Here is a 12,073-nt window from a genome sequence, read left to right as displayed (position 1 = left end):
CTGAATTTCTATTGGCACAAGGCTCGGGCTTTATTCAGCCTAAACATGAGAAGGGTCTGATGCTTCCTTCTCATTCCTAGAAGTGCAAGGTTGGCATCACAGTTGTGCTTCCACTCTGTGAATACCCTGCATGATTTATTCCTTTTGGAGAAATCTGTGTCAAAAACTCAGCAGAGATGGAATGAGGAATGGAGATGAATATCACCTGTGTCACACACATCAAATGGTGTGCATCTAGTCCATTTGGGACCAAAATGCAAATATGTATATTAAAAAGAGGCGGGTGACAAGTTGTCACGATCTGCTTCAGTATCTGCAAGCTGAATGCCAGGCAGGTCTGTGCGAACATTTCCTGTTATTGCCCTGACTTCAACCTCCCCTGCCGCCCCACTTCACTTCATCTGGGGTTTTCAGGCTTCTGCAGAAGGGAGCGCGGGCTGCAGCACCATCGCTAGGCACGGCATCGGGGATGCAGGGAGGACATCTGGGGAGCCGCCGGCCTCAAGCCGCGGGATTGCCGGACTCCGGGCGGCCCGAAGGCAGGACGGACTGACGGTGCTCTGGAGCCCGAATCGCGGCTCGGCGGCGTGGGCGGTGTTCGCATACGGTCCCCGTTCGGGAGGCGGGCGCAGAGAGCCCGGCTGCACGTCGGGGCTGGCCCCGCTGGCGGTGGGAGAGCCAGACCTGCGAGGGGCTGGCCTCTGGCAGATGATTGACACCCAACTGGGTGAGGTTTCGTGCTTTAAAAAAAAAAAAAAAAAGGAAAAAAAAAAAAGAAAAAAAAAGAAAAAAGAAAGAAAAAAAAGAGAAGAAAGAAAGAAGGAAAAAGAGCCAGCGCAGAGTGGGGGGGTAGGGGGGGGGAGGTTAATGTGGAAGGGGGGGGGGAAGGAACTACTGTAAGAGTAAGAAAGTCCTGCCCAGCTGTTTGCGGAGTTTAAGATTTCCTGTTTCCCCTGCAGCGCCGAAGTGAAGTTTTCAGTGAGTCACCCGCAGCCCCGAGCAGCGCAGCCCGCGTCCCGCCAGCCCCGCCGCGGCCTCCCGCTGCCCGGCCCAGCCGCCCCGCTCCGGCTCCGCGATGCCTCCGCGCCTGCGGCCGCTGCTCCTGCGCGTATCTCTATGGGTCCTCGTGGGCTCTTCGAGCCCCGCGCTGCTCCGCGGTAAGTGCCGGGCCGGCCCCGGCGCCGCGCTCCTGCTTGACAGCTGCCGGGGCCGAAGGGCAAGCGCCCACCGCCGGGGAAGGAGGAGGATGGTGAGGAGGAAGGCTCAGTTGCTAAGAACGTTTTGAAGCTGCTGGAGCGGGGAGAGCGTTTGTTTGTCGCCCCCCTGGAAAGTGAAGACGGAGAGAGAGGCTTAGCGACAAAAAAAAAAAAATGAAGGGGGAAGGGGGCAGAAAAGTGAGAATTGAGCAGGAAACTCCGCGGGATCCTATTTTGCGGGAGCTGACTGCTGGCCCGGGGCAGCGTCCGCACCTGGAGCCGGGGATTGGGCCCGGGTGCTGCCCCAGGGGCGGATTTACAGAAAGAGAGATGCAGGGATGGAGAGGACTGTGGGTGCCACAGGGCCCGAGGCGTTGTTCTCCGAGCTGAGGCCCCTGCACGGGCACTGCTGGCAGCTGAGGGGTCGGTGTTAGGTGCCCGGGGGTTACGATACACGTGAGCCTGTGAGGTAATGCCTGTAGCAAGAGTCAGCTGTGGTTGTGGATAGCAGGAGTGGGGACAGTAGTCATTTCTGCAGCACTCGGTGTTTTAAAAGTGCTTATTAGATCCGCTTTTAATGGCACTTTGCATCCTTTACTCTGGCATTTCTTTATGAAGTCATCCGTAGTTAGGTTTTTAAGGCTGTGGCTTGCAGGATTCTTCATAGGGTACTGTGAAGTGTTTCAAGTGCTGCTGCAAGAACCAGGTCCCTGACCTGAAGAGCAACTTGTCCTACTCCTACCCATGCCAACCCACAGATGTGCAGCACTGTCTGTACCTATAGGATTAGGCCCTAACTCATTTTGCAGCACAGCTGACAAACCTTAAAAACAGAAACCACACTTGAATCAGTTTTGAAGTATTAAGTGCATTTTGAAGTGTTGTGTGATACCAGATTTCTGATTTCAGCCTTCAAGTGAGGTGTGCAGACACCTGAGCTTCTGCTAGCTTTGCTCTGAGCTCTCCAGTTATCTTCTGTGGTCCATTCATGGTCACTAAAACATAATAACGTAAACCAAATAGCTCTTGTTTAGTCACTGCCAGTGGCTGTGTACATTATGAATAACTTCATGCTTTGTTAATAATCCTGTCAAAGTCAACAGGTCTTACATTCCTGCAAAGTTACTCATGTAAGCGTAGGGCAGATGAAACTCGGTGGTGTCCCAGCACTCAGCCGTGTTATTGGTTTAAACTTGAGGTGTGCAGCTTCCTGTTGATTTTGATATGTATTTGTATTTCTCCTTTATATAAATCATACTTGGCTAAGGATTGCTTTTGTTTAGATACCAGCCCTAAATGTGTTGTGTGTTCCTATTCCTGCTATGCAAAGCTTTAAAAGTTCCGCTTTTGTTAGTCTCCTGTCATTGTGTTTTTTTAACTCACCCACTAGAGACTTTGATTTGTGGTCTATGAAACAGAGTTCACCTGTGATCAGATAATCTGTAGCTCCAAAACTTGTTGAAAATGACGTTTTAATAATGGTTGTAGGTTTCTGTTCGTGTAGCCAGCTGGTCAGAAAGTACAGGTGCTACTGGGGGCACAGAGATTGGAGTATTGGTTGTTAATTGGCATCAAAATGTGAAATATATCTGCTAGCTGTTTGAGGGAAACGAAACAGAAGAGCAACTGACTTTGTAATAATCAATAACTCAGTGAGGATGGGGCAGGAGAGATACCAGTCCCAGAAGGGTGCACTTCCCAGGTGTGCCTATTAACAGCCTGTTTCCTGGTGGTGAGCAGCTTAGTAGAGCCCCAGCTAAAACTTCATCTGAACATTCTTTGTAGCGAGATACTAGACAAGGGTGGCACATCCCCATAAGGGTTATGGAGAAAATGACAAATTCATGAGCAGATCCAATAGTGAGTGTTTGCTTTGAAAGAGTTGTACTAATGTTCTGTGCTAAACAAAAGCTATTGAAGCTTTTCCCAAAGAGTAGAATGTGAATTTGGGTTTGTTTTTTTAGTTTTTTGGGTGTTTGTTATGGAATGGTTATGAATGCTACATTGAGTGTTTAATCAGTAAATGGCTGTGCAAACCAGCAGTTGGTCATATAAGAAAACAGCACCTCTGTGTCCAAAAGGATGTGAATCTGTAATTTGTATTTGGGTTACATAAAGCCAAAATTTGTGTTTTGGAATAACCTGTGTGATAGTTGTTTATTTCTCTGTATCTGGCATAAAGTTTTGCCATTCATCCAGGTGCTGACTTGCATCACTGTCTCCTTATCTTGTAGAAGCCACGTGGTAGTCTGTTGGTTTAGTAGTAATAAAATAAAAACAAACGTAGAGTTTCAGGTAGTTGCATGAGTGAGTATGAGGAAAAACATGGCAGAACGTGTGTAGCATGATCGACTCTAAAGTGCATTCCTGTCCCTCATCAAAGCTCTGGCAAACTTCCAGTTATTTCAGAAGATAACTGGAAGAATACAGATATTACTGCAATTTCTTCTGAGGTATCTCTGAGTTCTGAGAACGGTGTATCTGAGATTTTGAAAATCGCTTCTATTTAATTGCTGTACAGAGCTCTTTAGCTCATACTTCTGTAGTAGCCAGCTGGTGAATTCCATATGGGAATGGATTCTATCAAAAAATGATGAGCCAGATATTAAGCTGCTGCTGCAAATGAATATAGTTCCATTACCATCAGTAGTGTCATAGCATATAGGTTTCTTGCATCTGTTTCAAAAGGCAATTTGAAAAAAAGGAAGGGGGCAATGGAATAGTTCATTTTCCAATATTTTCAGTTTTTCCTTCTATTTTATAAACACTTATCATTATATGACCTACAATTATCCAAGTAGCATTGCTTCAAAATCAAACACTCCTTTCTGGGAAGAATTGGTTCCATTTCAAAGGTTCAGTGTGCCATAATGCTGGCTGGTAAAATTGTCATGGTGAGAAATCTGATTGTGACCTTAGGAGCAAAGATAGTGACAGACACGCAAAGGTAAAAATGCTTTTTTTCTTCTTCTCAGAACTAGGCTTCTAGAAAGGAGGTTCTCTTGCAATGGGGGGAGGGAAGAGTAAGCACTCACTGTAGCACCAGTTGCTGGAGTTTCCCATGATTAGACTTCCTCTGCAAGATATTTTTAAGTTTGTATTTTTGCATTCATGGTATAGGGACTTTTTTTTCTCACACTGATGTCTGGGCCATGCACGCTTTGCTGGTGTTCATGGTGAGCCACTGTCACTCCAGCCTCAGATCTGAGCCTTGCTTAATGGTAGCAAGAATGAGCAAAAGCAGCTTGTCGGGGCCAGCTGGTTACTGACTTGGATTTTGCATAACCAAGCACATTTGTGTCAGATAGACCAGAAATAGCATCACTAGCACAATGAACTGTTAGAGATCTGTGCATTCTACCCACTGGCAGATCAGTGCTAATGGCACAGTGGAGGTCAAAGCTCTCACCCACTTTTGTAGCACCGGGTTCAGCAAAAGGGAGGTGCATACATCCCCTCTGCATCTGGTGTGCCCTGAGGTAGTGGGACCTGTACAGCCAAATCTCCTTTGCCGCACAGAAGCTCTTGGACTCATGGGAGACTGTTGATAGTCACAACCTAGGGACATAAATTAGCTTGTTTTGTAAGAGTGTTGCGGACTTGGTCAAATGAACAAAGATATAAACAGCATATCAGGATACTGTAGCTGAGGCAAATGACATTGACCTGTGTGCCATTGTCAGCTGTGAGTTGGTACTATATACTTACAGAACTGGTTCCCAAATGGCACACCTAAATCTTCAGTGGTTAATTTTTCATATTATTGCTTGATTCTGGCATGAAGTCAGACTGGAAGAACTGCCATTGGTTGAGTACAGTGATTTATATCCTGCTGCATGGAACAATGCAGATATTGTTAAGATACATGTCTAGGTTAGAAGAGAACAAACCATCAAATGATGAAAACTTATCTGAATTAATTATTAATACTAGCTCATCTCACCAGGCACTACTTAATTCTGTTCCATGATATGCTCTCATCCCTTCTAGGGATTTAAGCAGCATTTGAATGTGAACATGTATTATGGGGACTGCCCTGCTGTCCATATGGATTCCTTTTGTTCCCATTTGTTTTGTCCATTTGTTTGCCTTGCTGCAAAGTTAAACAACTGTTTCGGATGTTAAGAAGCAATATCATGAACAGCAGCAGGAGAAGTAGAAATTGCTGATTTGTCAGTGTTTGTGAATTTTTGAAATACAGTTGGTTATTGTTTGTTTTTTTTCCCCTTTCTCAGAATGCTATTGTAGCTGTTACAGCTGAACTACCTGTCCTTTTTCTTGTATGGATTTTAAAGCCTTTTCACCTCTGGGAAGATCATCTGGGGAAGGAGTAGTTTTCCTTTGCTCAAACAACTAGTATTTAGCAAGGGCTTCCTGCTGGCATTCATCCCTGAGTTAATCTGGTTAGAATTAGAGCTGGTTGAGAGCTTTTGACACTGTTTTTCATGGGAAAATGCTGATTTGTCAAAACTGAAACAATTTGTGGAAATGTACCAGTTTCCACTAAACTTGCATCAGGAAACCTTTTTTTTTCCTCCTAGTCCAAGGCAGAGTTTCTGATATGGAAAAGACAGAAAGAGAAATCATCTTTACTCAATAATTAAAATAATTACTACTTGAAGATGGAATAAAAGTAAGATCAAGTGCTTGCTCTGGCTCAAAGCAAACATCTGAATCTGGAGCTCCCCCTATCCTCTGTCTCCAGGACATTGGGTGGCTGTCTCTTCTGTCATTTTGCACTCATGAGCACACACCACTTCAAAAGACTTTTGTTTCACTCTGGTCATGAATATGAAAATATATGAAATGTTACGATATTTTGTAGATCAGGAAAAGTGTCTTTTGGCCAGCATTATTTAGGTTGATCTGTGGCCATGTGTTTGTCTTTGCCTCATTCGGTAGGAATGGCATCGCACAGAATGAAAGGCATATTCTAGTCTTTGTTTCATGTTGTGGTAATGAAAGCTGTATTCAGAAATTTGTGTCAGGCAGGGAACAACAGCGTTTATTACTAGCAATCCTGATAGGAGAAATTCCACTTAAATTAAAGAATTTTGGTAATGGATAAAGAAGTCTTCTTCCTCACATCTGTCATCTTAGAGCCAAGCAGTTACATCACAACAATGACACTCTTTAGATTCATGTTTTGATTTTGAAAAGGTGATTTGGAGCCAGAGGTACCAGAACACCATCTTTCATGTCCTACAAATGATCTTTTTGTACCCAAGCGCTTTGGCCCCAAATCCGCAAATAACTGCAGAAGTTGCCCTTCTCCTTAAGGAGATTTTTGAGTTTTTAAGGAAATAAAAGAAAGACTTCTGAAGCAGCTTTAGCTTGAAGCTCAGCCAGTGATTTGAAAGTCACACCACCTCCTTTCAGTCTTTTCCTAGTCACCAGTAATACAACTTTTGAAAGATAGCTTCTGCCCCCTGTGCATTTGATCAGTTCTTTCAAATTATTCCATTGGTGTGCCTGTGGGCTTAATTTAATTCAGCATTTAAACTTGGTTATGAACCTGGGCTATGCCAAGACATTATAAAATCCATCTTGTGTTCCCAAGGTTGTAGCGGCTCTGTCAGGGCGTAAAGACTTCCTCCTGTTAGGAAAGCAAGTGAATTTGAACAGTGCGTACTCAGAGAGCTGTGGGAAGGCTTCACAGTGTTACTCCTCAGAGCAGCATTTTCTAAGTAAAGACCCAAGTGTGGTTCTTACGTGCCTAGGGCACTTTAATGGCCCTCTTTTAAAAACTAGCATTGTGCAAGTGGAGCACATGCAGGACCAGACTGTCAGCTGGCATAAATCAGCTTTACCCTGTTGAAGGCAAGGAACCTGCCCTGATTTATACCAGCTGAGAATCTGGCCATGGAATAAATAATAGGCAACTCTATGTTATGAGGCTGTAATTCCCTTGAGGGGGCTTTTGTGATATCAATCATACCAGAGCCAGAGTGATCTGGTTCTTTTTCTTGGAGCAAAAGAGTAATTTGAGTGCAGCACTGTGACATCCTCAGAACTTGAGGAAGCAGAGATTGCAGGCAGTCAAGGGAAAGGAAGTGTTTCCAGTCTTCTTACAATTAATCATTAAGGATTTTTGTCCAGGAATAATGATGGTAAGAGAGTTTGGGGGGATGAAGATTAATTGATTGGGGATAGGTGTTCCTAAAGAAGAGAAATGTTCAAGGGGGGGGGTGATTTTTTTCATCAAGACCAGACCTTTAATTTGAAAGCAGTCGAGTACATTTCCCAAACTGCATGAAAACTGAAGCCTCATTTTAGTGCTGATCAGTTGTAATTAATAAGGAAGCAAAGTGGAAATAAGGATTAGGGGGCAAACACCTCAGAATGTAGGTGTGTGTTTTAATTGTAAGTCCTCATCCCAAAGAGCCATGAATAAGCTGGTACTCATTTAATTGGCAGAAAGAAAAAGGGGTTCAGTCAGTTCTTCCAGGAGCTAACCTGAAGTTCTCCCAAGTCTAGGTATTTCAGCCATGAGATGTAGGTGAATCGCTTCCCTCTGGTTTTAATGCTGCTCGAGATTCTGCAGCACAGAATGGAAGTAACCACATCATATACATCACCTGTTGGCACGGATAGGTTGTGCCTGGGGCTTTTGAATGCTAATGCGGTAATTTTGTAGATTTCATCTCGCTAACTAATATAAGAACATTTTTAATGTTGCTGTACAAGGGAATGAACTTTGAAACAGACCACAGATGATTACTAATGGGTTATGACTTCTGGTTATTTTCAGGGAAGGAAGCAGAAAGCCATCCAGAGTTCTTGTGTGTTTTGAGATGCTGGTCTGTTCTGATCCTCGAGGTCCAACCAGCAGCTCAGATACTAAACTCACTAAATAAGGCTGCAGAATGGGAGCGGGCGATAGTACTTCAGCTCTTGAAGAAAACTTAGTGGTCAAATGGAGCCAAACATTCTTTTTTCTTTTGCAACTGCTGCCCTGCTTTTAGTATTGCCTGTCTGTCCTAACTAACTTCCATCTGCTTTCCTAGGAGGTCAGGACTTAACATATCTTGTGCACTTCCAGAGCATGCCAGAAGAGCGGTGTCTGAAAATTCTGTTTGTTAAAATGCATGTTTTGGGAAAATACGATAGGTGAAATTACATTTTTCCCTTTTAGCAGTCATTCGTTTCTCCTGCTCTGTTGTCTCTTAAAAAATTCTATCAGTAGACATTCAGTATCCATGAAGCAATTTTCAGGCTGCTGCTAAAGAGGACTGTAGCTACATGTCTGTTTATTTCATTTCAAGTCAGTGTAAAGCTGCTAATTAATCTAGAGTAGCACTTCTGTTATTCTGAGCACAAGGTTGCATAGGCTGCATTTTACTCACATTTTATCCTAAAATAGGCTGCATTGTAAGAATACACATGATTAAGAATTATCTTTTTCACTGTATAAGTGATGAGATGGAATAGTGATAAAATCATATAGGAGTTCAGCATCTGACCAGCACTGAACCGCTCCCAGAGCCCATGTGGTAGTTGGTCTTCTGCTCTCAGAACACACTTCTTGTTCTGCATCTGACTTGAACAGGACCAGGCAATGACTCCATTCTCTGGGTAGTGTGTCCCATTCTTCCTGTCAAATTCATAGAAAGAATACAGGAATAAAGAAATAAATCTATGTGTTCCTCACTAATGAGAAGAAATTACTGAGGTTTTGAACAGTACAAATCTGTCCATCTATGATCAGGGGCCCACAGAGATCTCAAGAGAAGAGCTGTTCATGTGCAGGTGGTTGTTGGTCCTCCATTTCCGTTAGCTGGTTCTGCCTGCAGGCATGCAACAATTATCTTCTCATCTATCTCCAGCATACAAGGGGATCTACGATGCTGCAGTGACTGTGCTGTGGAAGCTAGCCAGCTGCCCTGCTGTGTACCTTCCACCTCTCCACCATTCCCATTACTGATTTTTTCACTGTTGCATTGCTTCCTGTTCCTACGGCGGTTAGAGCTATTGCCTGAAGTGTGGGAGGCCCATAGTCCTGCCACACTTAGTGTGGGTGTATCTAAACTCCATCGGTGAGTTGTCTGGGGAGGAACGATGCTTACTGGCTAAGGCTGGGCAGGGCTGTAGAGTCAGCACTCTGCAGGGAAAGGGCTGACGTGTGTGCGGGTGGTCCCCCATAGCATGTCAGAGGAGAAGAAAGCTTGTTCCCTGATGGATTCATTCACTATTCCAGCCCCTGCATGGTGACTGAGATTCTCCCCAGGGAGTTCACAGCACAACAAAGAGAGACTTTACATAATCTCTTTCTTTCTTTCTTTTTTTTTTTTTTAAAAAGATTGGAAACAACCATTTCTCTTCTTCATAAAAAGATCACAGAAGACCATGTAATAGTCATGACTTTGTAAGCCCCTTTATTGCAGCTTTCAAAAAGTAACTAGGTCCCCAGATACATACTTCTGGACTATTGAATATCCCCTTTCTCTCAGCCTGTTCTTCCATTTCCTCACCCAGATTTACCACAAAGGAATGCCTGAAGTAAAAAATCTGGGAAGCCAATTCTTTTATTGCATGTATAGTATTCTCATCTGCTACGTAGAGTGTCAGGCCATCAGGCTTGCAAAGCTGGTGTAGCCCAAGTTTGCATGTAAGCAGCTATACCACATAGTCTTGTTGTAACTAAAGCCATATCTGTTTTCTGCTTGCTTGTGGATGATTGAAACAGGAAGACACAGAAGAAAAGATGGGTAACAATTATGGAAATGAGAACACAACCAAAGAAGTGTTTCTTCATCGTTGTTTTTTTTTTTTTTTTCTTTTCTATGTTAAGCTCCTTTTTGTACATTCTTTACCTCTCGTATCTTACAGTTTTGCCTTGAAGTTTCTGCCTGGCTGAGGGCTTTGCTGTTCCAGCTTTTCCCTAAGGCCATTCTAGCACTATGAATATTAGCGCAACGTGAAGAGCTTTCCATGTGTACATCTTCTTTTAATGTATATAAGAGAAGATATCAGTGTGATTCAAATTAAATCACTGAGATCCAGGGGCGTGAGATTTAGAATGAGTAGTGAGGCATAGGAATATTTTGCATTGTTTAAAAGGTAAGTACTTGAAAACAAGAAGGAGAATTTCAAATTATATGAATTAGGTCTGAAAGCTGTTTCCTGTGTGTGTTAGGAGGCTCCTTGTTTAATGTGGGAGGTGGAGACAAGACTTGATGGTGACTCGAAACTGAACACAGTTTTTGAATATTCACCTTTAATCAAAGCAGTGAGCTAACAAGTAAGAAACCAGGGCTCAGTCTCTCATTAATCTCAGGAGATCCAAACCCAGACCTCCAGCTTCTCAGAATTTTACCTGTTGTGATTGTTAGGCTGCTGTTAAACTTCAGAATGGTCATTTGTACTAGAATTTCCACAGTTTGGATTAGTTCTGCTTAATATATGTAAAATTAAAAAAAAATAATTGAATTAATTATGGTTTCTATAGGCAATTATAGAATTCGTGGGAAATGTAAAGAGGTAGTCTGTTGTGAATAGGAAATTTAAGTTCAAAGAGTCATAACTGCTGTTATTTCTCAATGGAAATTTTGGATGATAACCCTCATAGCATCCAGGAACCCCTGTCAGTCCCAGATCCTCCTGCTGAGATCAACAAGCTGTGATTCACTCTTCCCCCCTCTCCGTTTCTCCATGCTTAGGAGGCTGTGTGCTTGGAGATGCCAGGGAACAGTGAGGGCACGAAGTTGGGTTCATCTACCTGAGACCCAACTCTTCCCCTGATTGGTCACATATATTATTTGTGATTCATCCAATTCATGCTTTCTCTGGCTTAGAATCTGTACTTAGAATCAAAGAATGGCCTGGGTTGATAAGGAGCACAATGATCACCTAGTTTCAACCTCCCTGCTCTGTGAAGGGTCACCAACCACCAGACTAGGCTGTCCAGAGCCACATCCAGCCTGGACTCATCAACTTTTGTTCTGGTGCCAGGTAGTGTGATTGTCAAACACATTCCTACTGGTGGTTTGAAGTCAGAAACGTATTTGCCTTCTCATAGTTGAAAGTGGGTAGCAAATGTTAGAAACAAACCACTAATTATTTGATATGTCTTACCCTTGAATGTCAATGACAAGGCAAACTTACCACTATCATAACCACAAATCTAGAAATAGAAAACACTAACACCTGCCTTTTAAAGCTGTTGCTTAGTGTGAATAGTTTTGCTGCCAATGCAATCATCACTCTTCCTTTTAAAAGTTGGAGTTTGTTTTAAATTTCCATTTTGTGCTTTGTAGTCTGATGTGTAGTTAGCTCTACCTAGAGCAATAGTTTCCATTCTGTTGTCTTTAGGCCTGCAGTGGATTAGGAAGGAGGTATTACTGTTTGATTAGGGACCCATATTGCTTTGTTAGCATTTTCAAGCACGAGTTTAATATTATGCTTGCCTAGCTTTTGAAAATGACAGACTTCTGTTTTTGTACATAAGAAAAATGAAAGAATTAGGAACAGTATGTAGGGCTGCTATTCTGTGGTTGGGTATGGATTTGGTCAGACATGCAGGCAGTTTGCCATGCCTTAATAAAACATTGCATAAACATCAGGAACTGGGAGCATTTGCCCTTAGGCAAATGTAAGATGGTTTAACCTAGCTAAATTTGCTCTGCCAGAATGGTAAGCTGTGGGTAGGAGAGCAGTGAGCGGCACTAACTTAATTTTTCCTCATTCTGCAGGGAGGGAGAAGTGGTGTAAGTTTATGAAAGGTGAACGTGCCCATCCCAACAAGTGAAAGTTGTGAACAAACTAAAGAGCTTTAGAAATGGTGCACTTTTTTTTTTTTTTTTCACAAAGAGCATAAATTCATGATTAGAGCCCCATCAAGGGTTGTGATTAACTTCCCAATGTGAATCTCTGAATCA

The 12,073-nt window shown here is 43.1% G+C and overlaps 1 protein-coding gene across 2 annotated transcripts in view; it reads left to right on the top strand.

The window, feature by feature from the left end:
• The first annotated feature begins 394 nt into the window (after positions 1-394).
• Positions 395-12,073, top strand: part of TGFBR2 (transforming growth factor beta receptor 2) — a 63,782-nt gene continuing 52,103 nt past the window's right edge. The window contains exons 1-2 of one of the 2 annotated variants that reach the window (XM_085538317.1): positions 395-727; positions 960-1,157. In XM_085538317.1, coding sequence (XP_085394443.1) covers positions 1,076-1,157 — 82 coding nt within the window. In that variant the 5' untranslated portion in view covers positions 395-727; positions 960-1,075. Of the gene's footprint in view, positions 728-831; positions 850-959; positions 1,158-12,073 lie in introns of those variants that run through there. The other variant, XM_085538318.1, reaches the window with a different exon arrangement.

The sequence above is a fragment of the Coturnix japonica genome, chromosome 2, assembly GCF_054131305.1.
Source record: "Coturnix japonica strain WE chromosome 2, WE-NBRP24, whole genome shotgun sequence".
Classification (NCBI taxonomy): domain Eukaryota; kingdom Metazoa; phylum Chordata; class Aves; order Galliformes; family Phasianidae; genus Coturnix; species Coturnix japonica.
This window is presented reverse-complemented; position numbering and strand designations above follow the sequence as displayed.